The sequence below is a fragment of the Jaculus jaculus genome, chromosome 5 (assembly GCF_020740685.1).
Source record: "Jaculus jaculus isolate mJacJac1 chromosome 5, mJacJac1.mat.Y.cur, whole genome shotgun sequence".
NCBI classification, from domain to species: domain Eukaryota; kingdom Metazoa; phylum Chordata; class Mammalia; order Rodentia; family Dipodidae; genus Jaculus; species Jaculus jaculus.
In genome coordinates, this window is record NC_059106.1 from 135,995,824 (window position 1) to 136,017,928 (window position 22,105).

The window sequence follows — 22,105 nt, forward strand, 5'->3', positions numbered from 1 at the left end:
TCCCTTGCTTAACTTCAGGTCTTACTTTGCTGTCATAAGTGAATGAATGAGTGGAGAGAGAGAAAGAAAGAAAAAAAAAAAGGACAAGGAAAAGGAAAGGAACAGGAAAAAAGGGAAGGGGAGTGAGACCCAGTTTCAAAAAACAAAATATATTGTCTTATAACTAATCACTTTCCTAAATCATAGTGTACATTTAGCTTTTAAAACAGGGAACACTTTAATGGGTCTCAAGGGGAGAAAGACCCTCACTTCCCACTTGAGACAGCTAAGCATGGTTACTTGGCTAAGGGAAAGAGCTTCCCTTTCTGTCTCATCTTGATGATCCAGCAAAGAAACGGACGGTTTCCCAGTGGGTCAGGAGGGTCTTCGTCCTGAATAGACACAGCAGGAATAAGACGGCTTCTCAGAGCCCAGAGGTTCTATGATCTTCTCTACCAGGCACTTGACCAACACAAGGTACCTGACCTAGGGGAAATCATCAGGGCAGAGGGGGCACCTACGGAGAAACAATTATAGTGAAAATTAAAATGAAGAGTACCCTGCTACAGGGGCCTGGGAATGTAGTTCAGCTGGTAGAGTATTTGCCTAGCATGCATGAAGCCCCAAGTTCAATCCCTAGCACCACATAAACTGGCCATTGTGGCACACATCTGTAATCTCAGCACAGATGGGAGGTGGAGGGGAAGAATCAGCAGTCCAAAGTCATCCTTGGTTACATAGTAAGTTCAAGGTCAGTGTGAACTACCTATCTGAATGAGTGAGTGGATGGATGGATGAGTGAATGGAAAAAGAAAGAAGGAAGGAAGGAACAGAGAAAAAGGAAATGAGAGGGAGGAGAAAGGAAGGAAGGAAGGGAAAGGAGAGGAGGAAAGACAGAAGGGAAGGGAAAGAGAGAAAGAAAGAAAGATGAGGGAGGGATAAGAGAAAAAAAGTAACCTGCTAGAGAAGACAGAGTGATCAAAGAAGCTTGTCTGAATAGCTTGAAAGCTTTGCAGTGACTCAGGGAGGCTGGACTGGAAGAGCACTCAGCAAAAGAGGACAGGCATTCTGATACTCAGACTAAGACGCATGAGACACGCGACCTCAGGGACCTGGATCCTCCTCACTGACAGTGTCTCCCAAAAGACTCCCAGGATGACTGGCTGAGCCCCACATTGTTCTTGCTGGGGTGATCTCTATCTCCCTTTTCCAGTTCTGTCTTTCTTCCTTTCTATCCTGATCTAAGATTAGATGTGCTTCAGATGAGCATCCTACCTCAGGAATTTAATCACTTCTAGTTCCCGATGTGCAGTCTTTACATGAAGTACCCGTTCACTTAGGATTCAAGATGATCTGCCCTGCATAGAATTCTTGCACATTGAACAAAGGCCTTGCCAAATAAACTAGTACTCTGTTATTTCAGATTGCAAGATTGTCTAATTATGGAAAAGGGGAGACGTGTTTGTGGAAGCAGCCCTCCTCATTCTCCTTTTTTTAAAATTCTATTTATTTATTTATTTGAGAGCGACAGACACAGAGAGAAAGACAGATAGAGGGAGAGAGAGAGAACGGGCGCGCCAGGGCTTCCAGCCTCTGCAAACGAACTCCAGACACGTGCGCCCCCTTGTGCATCTGGCTAACGTGGGACCTGGGGAACCAAGCCTCGAACCGGGGTCCTTAGGCTTCACAGGCAAGCACTTAACCGCTAAGCCATCTCTCCAGCCCTCATTCTCCTTTTTTAAAACTTTATTTATTTCATTTATTTGACAGAAAGGGGGGAAGAGGCAGAGAGAGAGGATGGGCGCACCAGGACCTTTAGCCACTGCAAACAAACTCCAGAAGCATGTCCCACTTTACATCTGGCTTACATGGGTCCTGGAGAATCGAACTTTGGTCCTGTGGCTTTGCACACAAGTGCTTTAAGTGCTAAGCCATTTCTCCAGCCCTCATTCTCCTCATTAGCACATCCAGTACACTTTAAAAGAATAAATCTTGTGTGTTCACTAAAGTAACTCACTCTAGAAATATTTCACTTTTGGGGGAAGGGTGGGATCCCACAAAGTCTTATTATGTAGCTGTGGCTGGCCTTGAATTTGTGGCAGTTTTCCTGCCTCAGACTCCTAAGTACTAAGAGGCGAACACTCCTGGCTACTACAGACATGAATATAGTCCTATTTAAAAAAAAAAATTAAATAAGACTGGAGAGATGGCTTAGTAGTTAAGGCTCTCACCTGTAAAGCCAAAGGACCAAGGATCAATTTCCCAGGACCCACATAAGCCAGATGCACAGGGTGGCACATGCATCTGTAATTCATTTGCAGTGGCTGGAGGCCCTGGTATGCCCATTCTCTATCAGGTGCGTGCTCTCTGCCCCCCCCCCACAAATAAATAAAAATAAAATATTTTTTTAAAAAGCAAGTAAGTAGTTAAAAACCAAAAATACTGTCAGGTGTGGTGGCGCACGCCTTTAATCCCAGCACTCAGGAGGCAGAGGTAGGAAGATCACTGTGAGTTCAAGGCCACCCTGAAACTACACAGTGACTTCTAGGTCAGCCTGGGTTAGAGTAAGACCCTATCTCATCACCAACACCCCCCCCAAAAAAAAAAAACATCAAAAATGCTGTTTTACCAAAAGATCTACTTGTTGCTGTCTTTTTCTGCACATTTACATATATACATATTTAATAATAGAGCTTTGAAAAAACAGTCAAGTCGGGTGTGATGGTGCACACCTAAATTAATCACAGCACTTGGGAGGCAGAGGTAAGAGGATCACTGTGAGTTCTAGGCCAGCCTGGGCTAGAGTGAAACCCTACCTTGGAAAACCAAAAAATCGAATCAATCAATCAGTCAATAGGATCAAGTTAATTTGTAGTTTACTTTCTTATAAAGTCTACCTTGGGGAGTTTCCTACAATAGTGCATGTGTATATACCTACTTCATTTGTTGTTGTTGTTATTTTTTATTTTTTTTATTTGAGAGTGGCAGATAGAGAGAAAGAGGCAGAGAGATAGAAAGAGAGAGAGAATGGGCGCACCAGGGCCTCCAGCCACTGCAAACGAACTCCAGATGTGTGCGCCCCCTTGTGCATCTGGCTTACATGAGTCCTGGGGAATCGAGCCTCAAACCAGAGTCCTTAGGCTTCACAGGCAAGCGCTTAACCACTAAACCATCTCTCTAGCCCTATACCTACTTCATTTTTAACAGCTATGTGACATTCTGTATTATGCCTATGATTTGACGTATTTATCTTCCACTAGCAGATATTTTGAGGGTTTGTAATCCTTGCCTATCACAAATAATGCTTCAGTGACATCTTTGTTCAAATATCTTTGAGCTCATGAATGAGTTTCTTCCTATGAGATTCTGCCAGTAAGTGCTTGGTTAGCAATTGGAGTCAAATGTTTTTATTTGAGAGTAACAAAACATTCTTTCTTTAGAAATATTCCATTTTCCTAAAAATTCTGATGCCTTTTGTACAAATAGTTGGGCTTGGTGACATTTTCCATAGAGAATTTCTGTGTAGTCACTGAAGGGACACTGTTGGGGTTTTATTATGAGCTGTTGCCAAAGATCATGACAGAACCAGACCTGACAACATGGAGATAGAAATCAGCTGATTCTTTTCCCTCCTTTTTCATCCTGATACAAGATTAGAGGTTCTATGTAATAGCCAGAAGAGTCATTAAACTAGCACTAGTGAGAAGTAAATGGATTCACATTTTTAGAAAGAATAACGGTAGTGGGTGTGGTAGGTCACACATGTAAGCACTCGGGAGTGGCTGGTCAGGAAAGGCGCAAGTCCAAAGCTAGCCTGGGCTGCATAGCATGAGCCCATCTCAAAACACAGAAAGATAAATGTAGTGTATGGTGTGGTCAAGACGAGAGGTGGCCCCTTGTAGTTACTGAGGGGGATGTAAAAACCTTGGAGCTCCTTTGTTTTCCATTCTCCTGTCTCTGTACTTCCCCACGTCTGTTCTCCTCTCTCTGCATGAATAGTTAACATTTCCTTCTGAGGCTAACGTCCAGATTAAAGCTACAAGGAAACACATGACTGTTTACAACCACTGTTTGGTACTGTTGGTGCCAGAAAGAAAGAAAAAGGAATAAAAAAAAATAGAATACTGTGGACACCACATCCTTTTCTGGCAGCCCCCACACCTAAATGGTGTTTAGAGAATGTCTGTTTTACTTCAATGAAAGTTATGTCCCAAGCATTGGTGATGACTTCTTTCCAGGATTTAACATGTTCCCAAAAAAATAGAAAATCTATTGTTTGTTTCTAATTTTTTTAACTCAATTTATTTATTTGAGAGAAAGGCATAGAGAGAATAGGTAAGCCAAAGCCTTCAGCTGCTGCAAATGAACTCCACATGCCGCCTTGTGCATCTGGCTTCTGTGGGTCCTAGGGCATCGAACCTGAGTGCTTTGCTTTGCAGGCAAGCACCTTAACTGCTAAGCCATCCCTCCAGCCCTCTTTTTAATTCTGAAACAAGGTACTGCTCTAGTATCCTAGGCTGACCTTAAACTTGGGATCCTCCTGCCTCGGTATCATGAGTGCTTGTATTACAAGCCTGTACCGCCATGCCTGGCTTTTTTTTAACCTATCTAATTTTAATCCATACATTAAAAAGAAAATTAAGTCATTCAAAGCCATAAGACCAGCAGAATTATCTCTCAATGAAAGCCTCTTCATGAAAACAGTAGGGAAAGGTATGATGGGGAGACTGGCGTGAATGAAGTAGATTCAGGGGCATTTAAATGGTGGACAGGGGCTGGAGAGATGGCTTAGTGGTTAAGCGCTTGCCTGTGAAGCCTAAGGACCCCAGTTCGAGGCTCAGTTCCCCAGGTCCCACGTTAGCCAGATGCACAAGGGTGCGCACGCGTCTGGAGTTCATTTGCAGAGGTTGGAAGCCCTGGTGCGCCCATTCTCTCTCTCTCCCTCTCTCTGTCTTTCTCTCTGTGTCTGTCGCTCTCAAATAAATAAATAAAAATTTAAAAAATAAAAAAATAAATGGTGGACAGTGGAATGAGGAGGCTGGGCTGGAGAGATGGCTCAGTGATTAAAGGCAATCGAACTCCATACATGTGCACCGCCTTGTGTGCATGTGTGACCTTGTGTCGCTTTGTGTGTCTGGCTTATGTGGGACCTGGAGAATTGAATATGGGTCCTTAGGCTTAACAGGCAAGCGACTTAACCGCTAAGTCATCTCTCCAGCCCTAAAAAAAAAAATTTTTTTTAATGCCAGGTGTAGTGGAGCATGCCTTTAATCCCAGAACTTGGAGGCCAAGGTAGACGGATCATTATGAGTTTGAGCCAAACCTGGGACTACACAGTGAATTCCAAGTCAGCCTGGGCTAGAGTGAGACCCTACCTTGAAAACAAAAAAAGTCTGAATGAAAACCACACAAGAAAACCTACTTGTAAGCTAATTTTTAAAAAATTAAAAATTAGGGCTGGAGAGAATGGCTTAGCAGTTAAGGCATTTGCCTGTGAAGCCAACGGACTCAGGTTCGATTCCCCAGGACCCATGTAAGCCAGATGCACAAGGTGGTACATGCATCTGGAATTCGTTTGCAGTGGGTGAAGGCTCTAACACACCCATTCTCTCCTTTGCCTTTCTACCTCTCAAATAAATAGAATAAATAAATAAATTTTTTTTAATTAATAAAAAAACATTGTTAGATAAGGAATAGACAAAATCTGATTTTATTAGACCCATGGTATTTACAAACTTATCTATCTTGTTTGAACCTGTATACCTTTCAGGGTAGGATCAGTTACTTGTAAGACCTTGTATTTGAGAGGATAATTGTACAAGTAGTGCGTGATTTGTCAGTTTAACTTAAATTAACTTAATTAAAAAGGCAGATCTGTATTTTAATTGCTGTTTCTTTGGATTTTGTTCTCTCCAAAAGTAATTGAAAACCTTAAAGCATGATGCAGTTGAAATCTTTTGTAGATGCCTTGGTGACCCAGAGCAGGAACTCATTTATGATCTATAACCTACTTTGTGGGACGGGAGCTTGAGGCAAGGTCTTACTCTAGACCAGGCTGGTGACCTGGAACTCACTGTAGCCCAGGTTGGCCCTGGATTCACCTCTATACTCCTGCCTCAGCCTCCCAAGTGCTAGGATTATAGGCTTGAGCCACCACGCCAGGCCAAGCCTGTTTTTATTATTTGCTAAAGCTTAAATGTCCTGGGAAATGTATTCTAGACTGTGGTTTTATCTTTACAGGAGCAGGAAAATTCAGATTCGAAACATCCCACCTCACCTGCAGTGGGAGGTAAGCCAATTATCACTGTGTGTGGGGTGTGTATGTGTGTGTGTGTGCGCGCACACGCGTGCAGGCCAGAGGTCAGTATCAGGTACCTGCTTCAATCACTCTCCACCTTATTCTTTGAAACAGGGCCTCTCTAGACAGTAAGTTCCCCAAATTCTTCTGCCCCCACCTTCCCATGCTGGGATTACAGGTGTGTACCACCAGGTCTGTCATTTTATGTGGTTTTGGCCAGCTGAACTCAAGTCTCCATGCCTGCACAGCAAGCATTTGCCCACTGAGGCATCTCTACAGGTCCCAATGTCACTTTAAAAAAAAAAAAGAACTTTATTGACAACTTCCCTAAATACTTAAAAAATATAACATGATCATAATCCCCTCCCACTGCCCTCCCTTTTCCATATCCCAGCTCCCCCTTTGACAATGAATCCTTCCTTCTTTCCAACTAGTCTTGTCTTCTATTTTTTAAATTTTTTATTATTTTTATTAGTAACATCATATTTCATATGGATACATGATGTATTTGTACCCTCTTTTCCCTTATAATGTCACTTTTATTTATTTATTTATTTTGGGGTTTTTTTTGTTTTCTGTTTTCTGAGGTAGGGTTTCACTCTAGCCCAGGCTAACATGGAATTCACTATGTAGTCTCAGAGTGGCCTTGAACTCACGGCGATCCTCCTGCCTCTGCCTCCTGAGTGCTGGGATTAAAGGCATTGTACCACCATGCCTGGCTGTAATGTCACTTTAAAATAAAAATTTGTGTGTGTGTGTTGGGGGGCAGGCAGACACACACACAGCATGGGCATACCAGTGCTTCTTGCCCCTGGAAATGAACTCCAGATGCATGTGCCACTTTGTGCACCAGGCTTTACGTGGTTATTGGGGAATCAAACCTGGGTTAGCAGGCTTTACAAGCAAGTGGCTTTAACATCTGAGCCATCTAACCAGTCCCCAGTGTCACTTTTTAAGGGGTCACCTAGACATTTCCTACCTGGTTTAGCTTCCTTTCACATTTAGAAATTAGAGGCCTTAAGAAAGTTCCCCAGAGCCACTAGGTCTGCCGCTTCTTGGCTTTAGGATTGTGCTGTCCTCTCTGCTGAGTGCACTTTGATTCCTCACAACCTGCTTTCTCAACTATCAGCCATCAAGTACTAACAAACCGGCTGAAACAAAATGTATACCTGCTTTATGATTTTTGTCCATGGTTTGATAAAAGATTGTTATCTTTATAGCTTCTGATGGGAGGGCACCCTGAAACGAACAGAAATAGAATGGTCTTGTTAGTTTGAGCAGAGTTTTTTGTTGTTTGTTTGTTTTGTTTTGAGTTGCTATGAGTAACAGTTAAGCTATATTTTCAGAGCTCTATAACTTGTTCTGAGATTACTATCTTTATGTAAAATAAGACAGACTATGAAGTGTGGCTTTATTGCATTATTTAGGAACAAACTACCCTGTGTTTTATTCTCCAAACCGAAGGAAATCAAAACAGCCTTAAAGGAAATAATGTTTTATCTAATGTTTTCATTGCTTAAAAAAAAGAACAAACTTTTTATTATGGAAAATTTCAAACATCTCCATTCAGTTGCTTTGTGAAATCAGGCGATCCCTGGAGGGAAGCTGAAGGAGGAACTGTTAAATCTCCCAGAGGGAGCAGTAAGCTTTGTCCTTCAGTCTAGTCGTTTTAAGAGCGGTGTTTCAGTCCTAGTGAATGTGATTGTTCAGTTACCAAGAATCTGAAATTCTTTGCTGTCACCTTTGTGAACATACTTGGGAACCAATCAGCAAATGAAAGTCCTGGAAATTTGTTAAGTCTCAAATTTAAAAAAAAAAAAATCATTTTAGGAGTTTTGTTTTGTTTTGTTTTTCCTTTTGGGTGTGGTACTTTTTTTTAAGGTAGAATGTTTTCTAGCCTAGACTGACCTGGAACTCACTGTAGCCCAGTCCAGCCTTAAGTTCACTGTTTGACTCACATACCCAGCTTTCCTTTCATTCATTTCATGGAGACCTGAAATATCAATTTAATTACATTATTCCTGTCTTCTCTTGTTTTGCTGTGACTTCATATGCTGAAGAGAATTCCATGTTATTTTTTATGATATTATCTTCCCATTCTGATACCAAAGCTTCTTTTTTACAGGTGTTGGATGGACTTTTGGCACAGTATGGAACAGTGGAGAATGTGGATCAAGGTAATGAGTGAGGAAATTAGCCCACTGATTTTTTTTTGGGGGGGGGGAGGGGGAACAGATGTTACCTATCATTTCTAACAGGCTGGGTCATCTCTGGGGGAGAAATAGTAAATTTATGTCTTTGAAATGTGCTTCCGGGAGTGTAGGTGTGTGTATTTACATGGGAGAGTTGCCTGTGTCTTTCTCTCGTCCATCTGCCTATGTATCATTTACTTGTTTGAGATATATGGTTTCAGGCTATTTCTTTTAATCCACTGTAATGTGCTTAAGCACTGAGAAAACACTGCCCAGCTGAGGTAAGCTAAACTCCTTGAGAATAATTGGATTTACGCGGTTGCTACTTTCCCCTTCTGGGCAAGTAAAACAGATCTCTAGTGTCTGAAGACTCCTACACTAAGAATCTCTTAGGGTGCTTGTGAAAATGTAGATTCTGGGAGTTCACCATATATTTATTAGGACTCTTCTGGGGGTCCTGCTCATGGATCAAGAGCCCCTGAGTGGTTTTTTATGCACTCAGGTGAGAGAGCCACTGTCACTGGAACAGAGCTTCACATGGCCCCCAAATACTCCTCTTCCTGCCGCTCATTTTCATCTGCTCAACCATGAAGCATTACGATTTTTTTAATTTAAATTCTTTTGTTCATTTTTATTTATATATTTGAGAGCAACAGATGAGAGAGAAAGAGGCAGATAGAGACAGAGAGAATGGGCGCGCCAGGGCCTCCAGCCACTGCAAACCAACTCTAGACGCATGCGCCCCCTTGTGCATCTGGCTAACGTGGGTCCTGGGGAACCGAGCCTTGAACCGGGGTCCTTTGGCTTCATGGGCAAGCGCTTAACCACTAAGCCATCTCTCCAGCTCAGCACTATGATTTTTGTTTGTTTGTTTGTTTAGAGGTAGGGTCTCATTCTAGCCCAGGCTGATGTTGGAACTCATAGTGTTCCTTCTACCTTTGCCTCCCTCCCTAGTGCTGAGTTTCACCACACTGGGCTCCTGTGATTTTTTTGTTGTTGTTGTCCCTTAAGGTCAAAAAAGGCCGGGTGTGGTGGTGCACACCTTTAATCCCAGCACTTTACAAGGCCAAGGTAGGAGGATCGCCATGTGATTGAGGCCACCCTGAGACTACAGAAGGCATTCCAGGTCAGCCTGGCCTACACTGAGACCCTACCTCCAAAAACCAAAATAAAAATTTACAAAAGGAGGTACCTGAAACTGCTCTTATGTAGTAGAAATCTCAGAAAAGTGGACTCTTAAGATCTTCATGTTAAAGACAACAACATGTGATAAAGATTATTTCTGCCTTAGCCTAAAAAGTGGAATGTAAATTCAGTCACTTACTGCCAATGACCCCTGGAGACATGACTCAAACTTACTGATTCAGATTCTGCTTGTGTAAGGTGAGGAGAAAGTTTTCTGTCTTGCCTACATCACTGAATAATTGTGTCAGCCAAAGAAAACCCATATGATATATTTGTAGACAATCTTAAGGGATTATATTAGGAAAAGTCATAGGAAACCCATTTTCTCATATGCAGTCTAATCTATTGGCCAGTATAACTGATGTAATAATAGTTTTAAAGCAGCAATTGTGCACATATTTGCCACTCTATGAATATTAAGATATTATATTCAGTGTCACACTGCTGTCTGCCTATGCCCAAGGTGAAGGGAAAGTACTCAGAAATACATACTTTAGAAGGATTTTTTTTTTTTCTCAGTTCTTATTCCCCTCAGCATTGAAAAGAAGTCATTCTACTAGTTGGAGGCAGTAAGCAAGATAACTTGACAGGAATCTATAAAAGTTGCTAGCTAATCCTGGCATGGTGGTATACACCTGGCATGTAATCTCAGTACTAGGGAGGTAGAAGCAGAAGGACCATGAGTTCAAGGCCACCCTGGGCTAGCTACATCGAAAGATTTGTGTCTCAATAAAGAAGTAGCTAAGACCTTGTTAGGGAAGTGCTGCAGGAAGAAGAAAGCTCCCCAGTCCCTGGGATCTTAGCGCCTGTGCCTCGGAGACTGCCCAGCCTCGGCCCGCTCCCTGCCGCAGGACTGGATGACTGGGTCGCTGTTTGTCTTGTTTCGTGGGTGATTCTGATCCAGCAGAACATTTTCAGGAGAGTTTTAGGAAGTATAGCTTTTATGTCCAGTGAAATAATTTAAGTGGAGCTCAGTTTGTTCCTGAATCAGAGGGCTGCCTGATTTCCTGAAGACAAGCTCTAGAAGAACAGAGAGTATTGCTAAGGGGTGAGAACAAAACCTGGGGCTCTGGAGTGCTGGAGGGCTGCTTTACTCGGGAAGTTCAAGGCCAGCCTCAGATATGAAGCCTTTGTAGCATTCTGGGTGACTGCGCTGGGAGACGATGGCTATGGACCCCACGTCCCATTGTGCATTGTAGCGCTGCTCTGAGGAAGTGGCTCGAGCTGTGTGAGCGCTCTGGGAGAGGCCGGGCCGGGCCCTGGTGACGACGTAACACGCAGTGGTGTGTTGGGGAAATGTTGTTGAAAGCTACAGAATTTTCAGTTCAAGAAAGTATATCATGGTGATTCTAGTGAATAACAGTATTTTTCTACTTAAAAATTGCTGAGAGTAGATTTTAAGTTTTCTTTTTTTTACATAACATATTTCATTTATTTGAAAGAGAGGAAGACATGGGCACACCAAGGCCTCCATCCACTGCAGATGAACTCCACACACATGCGCCCCCTTGTGCATATAGCTTATGTGGGTCTTGGAGAATTAAACCAGAATCCTTTGGCTTTGCAAGCAAACACCATAACTGCTAAGCCATCTCTCCAGCCCCCTTAAGTTTTCTTAATACACACAAAAAGTAGTATGTGGCCAGGCATGGTGGTGCACGCCTTTGATCCCAGCACTCAGGAGGCAGAGGTAGGATTGCCATGAGTTCACGGCCACCCTGAGACTACATAGTGAATTCCAAGTCAGCCTGGGCTAGAGCAAGACTCTACCTCGAAAAACCAAAAGATGTGTGTGTGTGGAGGGGGGTAACATGTGTTAAGTAGCTTGACTACCATGGACACATGTATCAAAACACCATGTTGTATGCCACAAATGTATTTTATTATATATGTGTGGCAGACAGCTTCAGGTTTGCTGAGATGAACTTCCAAACCAGGCATAGTTATGGAGGAATGGATATTTATTGAAGCTTACAGATTCATGGGAAGTTCCATAATGGTAGAAGAAGTTGGCTCCCTCTTAAAGGACCTGGGAGAGAAAGAGAGAGAGAAGCCAAAAGCCACACCACACACTGTGTATCTTTAGATTGGAATTTCAAATCCACCACCACACCTTAGGGCTGGATCCAGCCCAGTGACATCTCCTTCAGCCAGGTGGCTACAGACCTAAATTACAAACTGTAATAAAACACTGAATATATCGGGGGGTATCTATTCAAACTACCACATTCCACCCCTGGCCTCCAATAGATTCATAACCATCTCACATTGTAAATTATAATCAGTCCAGTTTCAAAGGACAGCACAGTCTTTACCAACTTTGGATAGTTCCAAAGTCCCAAGTCTCCTCTGAGATTTAAGATTGTCTCTTAGCTGTGAGTCCTGTAAAATCAAACAAGTTATATACTTTCAACATATCATGGCACAGAGTAAACATTTTCAGCTGCTATAAGGCATAGCAAGGAGAAACTAGAACAATGCAAACTCAACCACCATCAAGCAAATATCAAACTTGTACAGATCAAGTTCAATCATGACCAGTAATTGTCTTCAGATTTGCCAATTCTGCCCCTCCAGCTGGGCTGAATAGCCAGGGAAAACTTCCATCCCTAGCTAACAGCCTCCATGGTAGCCCTTGCACAGGCCTGGTATATCCAAAACGTCCTCATGTCTCCATGAAACCACGGTGCACCTTCCAATGGCTTTGTCAGCCTATCAGAGTCATCGCGCCCTGCCTCATTCCACATCTCAGCAGCAGCTCCTGGAACCATAGGCACTTCATGACCACTTCTCGCATTATTCATGCTTCTAAAACTAATACCAGGTGTGCAGGACACAGCCATATTCTTAATTCAGGGATGAAATAAATTGTAACCTTGAAAAGCAGATTCCTTCTCCAGTCAACTCTTTCCAAATGGTTTGCATTTCTATCATAGTCTTTCCTCAGGCATTCTTTCCATTATTTTAATGTAAAGCAGTTAGGCCATCTTTTTTGAGATTGCTAATGTGTTTGACCAGTCTCAGTGCCTGTGATTTTAACTTGCTTGAGGTATTCCAACTTAAAGTCAGACTAATATCATTAGCCAAGCACATCAGTCAATTACAAACTCAGCCTTAATCAAAGTCTCTGGGCCTGGGCAGCAGAACACAGCCATCTCTTATGCCACTAGCCCAGTTCTAACAAAGTCCTCTGCAGTCCTTCCTTCCCCTTAGAAAGCTCATAAGCCGAGCCTCCAAATACAACTCTTGCTGAACTTAGCATTCTCAGACTTTCATCAGAATAGTCCATAAAACTTGGCTTACCACTTCAGAAAGCATTTTCAATTGCCATGCCCATTCCTTCAGAACAAACGTCCCAAAAGATGAAAATCCACATGGTCAGATTCATCTCACCTCACATTCTGGTACCAATTTCTGTGGCAGATAGCTTCAGGTTTGCTGAGATGAACTTCCAGACCAGGCATAGTTATGGAGGAAGGGATTTACTGAGGCTTACAGATCCAGGGGAAGTTTCATAATCATAGAAGTTGGCCCCCTCTTAAAGGACCAGAGAAAGAGAGAAAGAGAAAGCCACAGGCCAAAAGCCACACCACACACTTTGCATATCTTTAGATTGGGATTTCAACTCTACCACCACATTTTAGGGCTAGATCCAGCCCAGTGACACCTCCTCCAGCCAGGTGGCTACAGACCTAAGTTACAAACTGTTAATAGAACACTGAATGTATTGGGAACCATCTATTAGAACTACCACAATATGACTCAAACATTTCATATTACTTAGAATATATTCCAGCTATTTAAAAATAAACACAAACCAACTATGAAAATTCATATCTTTTTTAAAAAATATTTTATTTTTATTTATTTATTTGAGAGAGTGAGAGATTCAGAAATAAGCAGGTAGACAGAGAGAATGGGCGCACCAGGGCTTCCAGCCACTGCAAACGAACTCCAGATGCATGCACCTCTTTGTGCATCTGGCTAACGTGGGTCCTGGGGAGTCGAGCCTCGAACCGGGGTCCTTAGGCTTCACAGGCAAGTGTTTAACCGCTAAACTATCTCTCCAGCCCCAAAATTCATATCTTAAGACTAGAGTGATAGCTCACCAGTTAAGAGTGCTTACTGTGAAAACATGAGGGCCTGAAAGTGCCTGAATTCTACTGTCCAGCGCCCACATACTACCTGTAATACTGGTCCTACAGCAGGCAGAAACCAGAGCATCCACCCAGGGTCCCTGAGAGGGTAAAAATGGCAGCTTTGGGTTGAGAAAGAGACTCATCTCAAAGAAACAAGCAGATGAGTAAAAAGAGGATGCCAGATGTTCTCCCCGGTCCCTGCAGGCATCATACACAGTGTGTTACACATACATATCTTCATACCTCAGTGATGGTGCAATAAATTGATCTAGGAAAGCAGTTTGAAAATATGCATCGCAAAGCTGGGCATGGCGGCACACCCCTTCAATCCCGGCCCTTGGGAGTGTAACAGGAAATTGGGGCTATGGGGTGCTTCCTGAAACCCCAAGCACTGAGTTCATATCTGCAAACTAACCAAAGAATTGGTGATTCCCGGTTCAAGAAAATGATTTTTAAAATAAAATACCACATTTTATTCAGATTTTACAAAGGAGTGCAGAAAGGGTATGGCTGGCAGGTAAGGGGAGATAAAGTGGGGAAAAGTACACCACATGGAGCCCAAAACCCACGTGGACCACGTGTAGCTCAGGAGTCCACGTGACCAGATAGGGATCATGGGGGGAAAGCATGGAAAGAAAAAAGAAAGTTCAATGAGCTCTTGCCATGTGGGGGGCCAGAGGAGATAAAGAACTCATGCAGAGAATAAGGGCTAGGGGGCTGGGGTCCCTCCTGATGGGCTAGGGCCTAGGCAAAGCCATCCCCAGCCCAGCAGAGGGAAAAGCTCACCCACAGCTGGAAGTTTCTAAGTGATCAGGGAGCGAGAGCTTGCCCTCCCCTTGCAAAGGTATTTATAACCTTAGGGTGGTAAGCTGTCTTTTGGCCCAGGTGAACCAGAGGGCCAGTTGGTTGGTTAGGGCTAGGGGCTGTGTCAGGAAGAGATTTGCTCTGGCACCAAGTTCCAGGGGCTGAACTTGACCAACCACAATGTTTAAATCCTATGGAAGACCTCCCTCCCTGGAGGGGTCCTGACTGTAGAAAAACACTTATTTGGAACTAGGCAAGAGATAAGAAAAACTTTGCTTCATAGATGTTAAAATGAAAATTACAGAGAAGATAAACACATACTCATTCAGGGTGCTTATAAGATAAATGAATATATATATGCATTTCATTGCAAATATATTATACACAATTGATTTACCAATGTTTACGAGTACACATTAATAAACAGAGTTGCAAATATGTAGAATATGGTAATATGGTATTTTGTGCATCTTTCTGTAGTTTACCTTGAGCCAGAGGGTGATAGCTATTGTTAAATAATAATGCAGTTTTTATTTCTCCCCTAGTTAACACAGACACAGAAACTGCTGTCGTCAATGTCACTTATGCAACAAGAGAAGAAGCGAAAATGTAAGTGGATTTGGTCTTATTTCTTGGCAAGTTTATTATGATATTAGTACTATTACTGTTTGGTTTTTCAAAATAGGGTCTCACTCTAGCCCAGGCTGACCTGAAACTCATTCTGTAGCCCAGGCTGGCCTCAAACTCATGACCAGCCTTCCTAGTGCTGGGATTGAGGGTATGCACAGTCATGTACTGTCACACCTAGCAGGATTAGGATTTTCTATGTGTGTGTGTATATGTGTGTGTGTGTGTGTGTGTGTGTGTATACATGTATATACATATATATTTATTTATATGTATTTGCAAGCAGAGAGATGCATACAAAGAGAGAGTATGGGTGTGCCAGTGCCTCTAGCCACTGCAAGCAAACTCCAAATGCGTGTACCACTTTGCAAATCTAGCTTTACATGAGTACTGGAGAATTGAACCCAGGTTGTTATGCTTTGCAAGCAAGCACCTTAAACACTGAGCCATCTCTCCAGTCCCTGGATAAGGATTTTTTTTTTAATAGTTTTTGTTCAATTTTTATTTATTTATTTGAGTGACAGACAGAGGGAAAGACAGATAGAGGGAGAGAGAGAGAATGGGCAAGCCAGGGCTTCCAGCCACTGCAAACAAACTCCAGACGCGTGCGCCCCCTTGTGCATCTGGCTAACGTGGGACCTGGGGAACCAAGCCTCGAACCGGGGTCCTTAGGCTTCACAGGCAAGCGCTTAACCGCTAAGCCATCTCTCCAACCCAGGATTTTTTTTTTCTCCGAAGTAGAGTCTCACTCTAGCCCATGCTGACCTGGAATTCACTATGGAGTCTCAGGGCGGCCTCAAACTCACGGCAATCCTCCTACCTCTGCCTCCCAAGTGCTGGGATTAAAGGCATGCGCCACCATGCCCAGGGCTGGATTAGTATTTTTGTTTGTTTGTTTGTTTGTTTTTTGAGGTAGGGTCTTACTCTAGCCCAGGCTGACCTGGAATTCACTATGGAGTCTCAGGGTGGCCCCGAACTCACGGTGATCCGCCTACCTCTGCCTCCCGAGTGCTGGGATTAAAGGCGTGCGCCACCATGCCTGGCTGGATTAGGATTTTTAAAAGGTAACAAAAAATGAATTCTTTTTTTAAAAAAAAAAAAATTTGCAGGAAGAGGGAGGAAGGGAGAGAGAGAGAGAGAGAATGAATGAATATGGATATTCCAGGTCCTCTAACCTTTACAAATGAACTCCAGATGCATGTGCCACTTTGTAAATCTGGCTTCACATGAGTACTAGGGAATTGAGCCTGGGTCCCTAGGCTTTGCAGGAAAGGACTTTAACTGCCAAGCCACCCCTCCAGCACCCCCCCAAATAAAATTCTTTTGTTGCTGTTGTTGGCAGCTCAGGAGAGGAAGTAGAAGAGTGATAGAGAAGGACACTCGACATTCTCTCTGGCCTCTGCATATGCACATGCATCTGTACACACATGTGTATACACCACCCACAATACCAAAGTAAATATTTGTTTAAAAAGATACAATAGCGGGCTAGAGGTATGGCTTAGCAGTTAAGGCACTTGCCTGCAAAGCAAAAGGACCCAGGTTCGATTCCCCAGGACCCAAGTAAGCCAGATGCACAAAGTGGTTGTACATGCACCTGGAGTTTGTTTGCAGTGGCCGGAGACCCTGGCACTCCCATTCTCTCTATCTCTCACTCACTCTGTCTCAAATAAATAAGTAAAAATATTTTTCAAAAAGATATAGTAAGCCAGGCGTGGTGGCGCACGCCTTTAATCCCAGCACTCAGGAGGCAGAGGTAGGAGGACTGCCATGAGTTTGAGGCCACCCTGAGATTCCATAGTGAATTCCAGGTCAGCCTGGGCTAGAGTGAGACCCTACCTCAAAAAAAAAAAAAAAAAAAATACAGTGGTGAATTGTCATTTGTCACCTATCATATTGTTTTTTTTTTAAACTTTATTTATTTTTATTTATTCATATTATTAGTTTTAGTGGCTGCGAGATGGTTCAGCAGTTAAAGACACTTGCTTGTAAAACCAGCTAGACTGAGTTCAACTCTCCAGCACCCACGTAAAATCAGATGCAAAGTGGTGCATGCATCTGTGATCCCAACTAGACCAGCTAGTCTGATGTCCATTTGCAGTCTGGCAGTTCATTTGCAGTGGCAAGAGACCCTGTCTTAAAGAAGGTGGAGCAAAGACACCTTATAACTGTCCTCTGACCTCCACATGGGTGCTGTGGCACATTGCATGTACACATAAACATAAATTAAAAAGTTATTTTTTGGGCTGGAGAGATGGCTCAGTGGTTAAGGTGCTTGCCTGCAAAGCCAAAGGACCTGGGTTCAATTCCCCAGCACCCACATAAGCCAGATGCATAAGAGGGGTGCACATATCTGGAGTTCATTTGCAGTAACTGGAGGCCCTGGTGTACCCATTCTCTCACTCTTTCTCCCTCTCCCTGCCTATTTCTGTATCTTTTGTTCTCTCTAATAAATTAAAATAAAATATTTTTAAGTTATTTTTTTTAATGTTTTATTTATTTATTTGAGAGAGAAAGAGACAGAGAGAGAGAGAAAATGAGAATGGGCACAACAGGGCCTCCAGCCACTACAAACAAACTCCAGATGCATGGGCCACCTTGGGCATGTGGCTTATACGGGTCCTGAAGCTGGGTCCTTTGGCTTTGAAGGCAAGTGCCTTAACTGCTAAGCCATCTCTCCAGCCCCTAAAAAGTTATTTTTAAATAATAATCTGTTATGTTAAGGATTAAAGACATAAATAGTTGCCTAAATTGATATAGGGCAGGAAATAGTGAAACTTTTCCCAGAGAGACATGAGCCACCTAGTATTACTAGAAATTTGTCCTGTAGGTAAGTTGTGGTTGCAAAGAGATCTATGATGACACTATATATTATTATAAAAGATTTGGCACAATTTATATATTTAAAACAAAGAGTCACTAGCACAAATTATAGTAACTCAATAAAATGCTAACCTCATTTAAAAAATATCAAAAACATTTAAGGACATAGGAAATATTTAGAGTATTAACTTAAAAAACAAAATGTTGAGGCCGGGTGTGGTGGTGCACACCTTTAATCCCAGCACTTGAGAGGCAGAGGTAGGAGGATCACCATGAGTTTGAGGCCCCCCTGAGACTACATAGAGAGTTCCAGGTCAGCCTGAGCTAAAGTGAGATCCTACCTCAAAAAACAAAAACAAAACAAAACAAAAAAGTTAAACACATTTTAGTGTTAGAAAATAGTATGTACAATTTCTTTCTTTCTTTCTTTTTTCCAAGGTAGGTCTCACTCTAGCCTAAGCTTATCTGGAATTCACTATGTAGTCCCTGGCTGGTCTCAAACTCACAGCAATCCTCCTACCTCTACCTCCCAAGTGCTGGGATTAAAAGTGTGTGCCACTATGCTTAGCTTAATATTTTTATTTTTATCTATTTATTAGAGAGAGAGAGAGAGTGTGTATAGGTATACCAAGACCTCCCATCACTGGACATGAACTCAGGATGCATGTGCCACTTTGTACATCTGGTTTCACATGGGTACTGGGGAATCAAACCTGGGCTATCAGGCTTTATAAGCAAGTGCTTTTTTAACCACTAAGCAGCTCTCTACCCCCTGCCCCGTCCCCATTCTGTCCCCCACACCCCGAGGTAGGGTCTCACTTTAACCCAGGCTGACCTGGAATTCACTATGTAGTTTCAGACTAGCTTTGAACTCACAGTGATCCTCCCACATCTGCCTCCCAAGTGCTGGAATTAAAGGCATGTGCCACCACTCCCAACCCTCTTTTGTTACATATGTAAATTATAAATTGTGTGTGTGTTGGGAAGATAATTCAGTTGGTGAAGTGCTTGCCTTTTAAGCATGAGGACACATGCTTTTAGTCCCAGTGCTAGTGAGGTGAGGATGGAGCTTTGTTATTTTTTTTAAGTTTTCCGAGGTAGGGTCTCGATCTGGCCCAGGCTGACCTGGAATTCACTACGTAGTCTCAGGGTGGCCTCAGACTCACAATGATTCTCCTACCTTTGCCTCCTGTGTGTTGGGATTAAAGGTGTGCGCTACCATACCTGGCAAGACAGAGCTTTTTTTTTTTTCTTTTTCGGTGCTGAGGACCGAACCCAGGGCCTTGCGCTTGCTAGGCAAGCACTCATCCACTGAGCTAAATCCCCAACCCCAAGACAGAGCTTTTGATGGGAGAGATTTCAGCTCTCAGTGGTTAAAAAAAGGGGAGGGGCAGAATTCAAAGCTGCACATCACATCTAAACCAGACTGATGCATTGTGATTGCCTATTTAACTATGAACTGCGGACTGTAGGGGACAGAGATGGCATTTGTCATTTTCGTATCCTTAGTGCCTGGCACGGGCACACACCGATCTAGAACGAGAGTGAGCAAGCGAGTCCTACAGCTCTTCCGATATTGCTCTCACAAAGCTTTCCCACCCCTGCTGTGTTTCAGAGCCATCGAGAAGCTAAGTGGGCATCAATTTGAGAACTACTCCTTCAAGATTTCCTACATCCCGGATGAAGAGGTGAGCTCCCCTTCACCCCCTCAGCGAGCCCAGCGTGGGGACCACTCTTCCCGGGAGCAAGGCCATGCCCCTGGGGGCTCTTCTCAGGCCAGACACATTGATTTTCCGCTGCGGATCCTGGTCCCCACTCAGTTTGTTGGTGCCATCATCGGAAAGGAGGGCTTGACCATAAAGAACATCACTAAGCAGACCCAGTCCCGGTACGTGCGTCCAGGGCTTCCTTTACTTCCTTGTGAGGGGGTCTCCTGCATCCTTGGCTCTCGGCCATCGTCACGTCACTATTGCTTTCGTCAGCAGTGGGAGGCTGCGCTGTTGGGGCTGATGGCTTCGTTCAACAGGACTACTACCACACTAACCTCAGGCCGCGCTGTGATGAGCTGCTGTGCTAATGACTAGCATTCTCTGAAAGGTGAAGGGTCTATAAAGAGCACACTAATGGCCTTCGAATTCTTCCACGAGCTAACTCACAGAGTTCACTGAGTCCTAAAATAGCTGAGGTATGGGCTCTCGGCTCAGCTCAGCAGTCACCTCCTACACTGGGTCAGAGCCCGGAGGCAGCCATTCTTGAGGACCACCAGCCTCCTCACACGGAAGTGATGAATCACTGCTGTGTCTGCATCTGGCAATAAAGGAAGTACACTGGCCTGGTGGTCTAATTTGCTGTTTGAGACTAAACTAGAGGTGGCAATCCATGAATAAAATGACTTGTGGGAGCCAGGTGTGGTGGCGCACGCCTTTAACCCCAGTACTTGGGAGGCAGAGGTAGGAGGATCACTGTGAGTTTGAGGCCAGCCTGGGACAACAGAGCAAGTTCTAGGTCAGAGTGAGACCCTACCTGGGGGGTAAAAAAAAGGACTTGGAATTGTTAGTTGAACATAATAATATTCAAGTTGTATAGTCATTTAATGGCAATATGATCTTGAGGGAAATATTTAACTTCTTTGTTAACTCTGAAATGAGGGACACAGAGTTGAGTTTTTAGCTTGGCCCTGGTCCTCAGGACCAGGAAAAATAGGAGGGTCCCTGTGGTTTTTCCAGGATTGCTGTTGGGAACTGCAGCAATTGAAATAAATGAAATCATGGATATAAAGCAATTGAATCACAGAGCACCACATTACCAGCAAACATTATTCATACGTGGGGGTGCACGTTGTCCAGGTCAGGGAGCGAGTGCTCTCTAGCCTGAAGGAGAGACTTCTGTTTCTGTGAAGCGCCTGCCTAGCCCCCAGCCCAGACTCTGACGTGGCGACGCCCCAGTGTGTAGCTCACTGAGAAATTCCAAAACAGAAGGGAAGTTACTGTTCAGTATTACAGTTGTTATTCAAAAAAAAAAAAGAAAGAAAGAAAGAAAAGCACTTTCTTTCCCACTAAATTTGTTTCACTATAAAAGTTATTTTTATCTGTATTTATTTTTATTCCAAACATGATTTAAGGTAGTTTTTTAAAGGCAACAAGTTTAAATAAAGTATGTGCCCAAGTTGAAAAAAACGGGCTTAAAGAGCTTTCTAACCACCAAAGGGGGGATACAATTCATTACGTGATTGTGAAAGTTAACAAAAACAAGCAGGGCCACAAGCACCCGAGGAAGTCTGATAAAGTCATCAAGCTTTTAAAGCCATTAGTTTTAAAAGCCTGGAAGAAGGCAGACTGCCAGTAGAAAGGCAAAGAGAGGGCATGCCTCTATGTTTTCTCCACCCTCCAATGTAGAAAACTTGCTTGAGCTTGGTGTTTGAATTTGGATTAACACATAGCTTTTAAAAGCTGCAATGCGCTTCGAGGCGGGCGGGCACCGTGCCGCGTGCAGCGTTACCCCCTCGCCATTACTGCTCACTTCTGTAGTCCTCTGAAAGGCTACACAAAATCCTTCATTTACCAACCTGGTTTCATTACCACGCTGGCCGGGCATCTTTGTCCTGCAGCACTCCTGTAAGAATGGTCCCCTTCTAAACAGAGCTGTGAAGGATTTAAGTTTGGCACAAGACTCCCCGCACTGCCTGCCTTCTTGGAAAAAGGCACCGATTGCAAATGTGCTAATGGCCTTTCCTGCTCTGTCTGCGTCCTTGTTGTGTGTTGGCTGGTGGGTACATCCTCAGGACGAAGGCGCTCTCCTAGATACTGTTGTACTGACGGCCTCCAATCCCTTTCTTACAGGGTAGACATCCATAGGAAGGAGAACTCTGGGGCTGCAGAGAAGCCTGTCACCATCCACGCCACCCCAGAGGGCACGTCTGAAGTGTGCCGCATGATTCTTGAAATCATGCAGAAAGAGGCTGATGAGACCAAACTGTAAGTTCATGTGCCATGCCCAGAGCATTTAATGGCCTCAGATTAAGAAATACCAAGCATGATGGTGCACGCTTTGAATCGCAA

The 22,105-nt window shown here is 43.5% G+C and overlaps 1 protein-coding gene across 2 annotated transcripts in view; it reads left to right on the forward strand.

Annotated features, from left to right (window-relative positions):
* Window positions 1-22,105, forward strand: part of Igf2bp2 (insulin like growth factor 2 mRNA binding protein 2) — a 175,006-nt gene that overhangs the window by 102,226 nt on the left and 50,675 nt on the right. For both annotated transcript variants that reach the window (XM_004654310.2, XM_004654309.3), the window contains exons 3-7: window positions 6,220-6,268; window positions 8,403-8,454; window positions 15,143-15,206; window positions 19,663-19,935; window positions 21,887-22,021. In XM_004654310.2, the coding sequence (XP_004654367.1) occupies window positions 6,220-6,268; window positions 8,403-8,454; window positions 15,143-15,206; window positions 19,663-19,935; window positions 21,887-22,021 (573 nt within the window). The remainder of the gene's footprint in view (window positions 1-6,219; window positions 6,269-8,402; window positions 8,455-15,142; window positions 15,207-19,662; window positions 19,936-21,886; window positions 22,022-22,105) is intronic.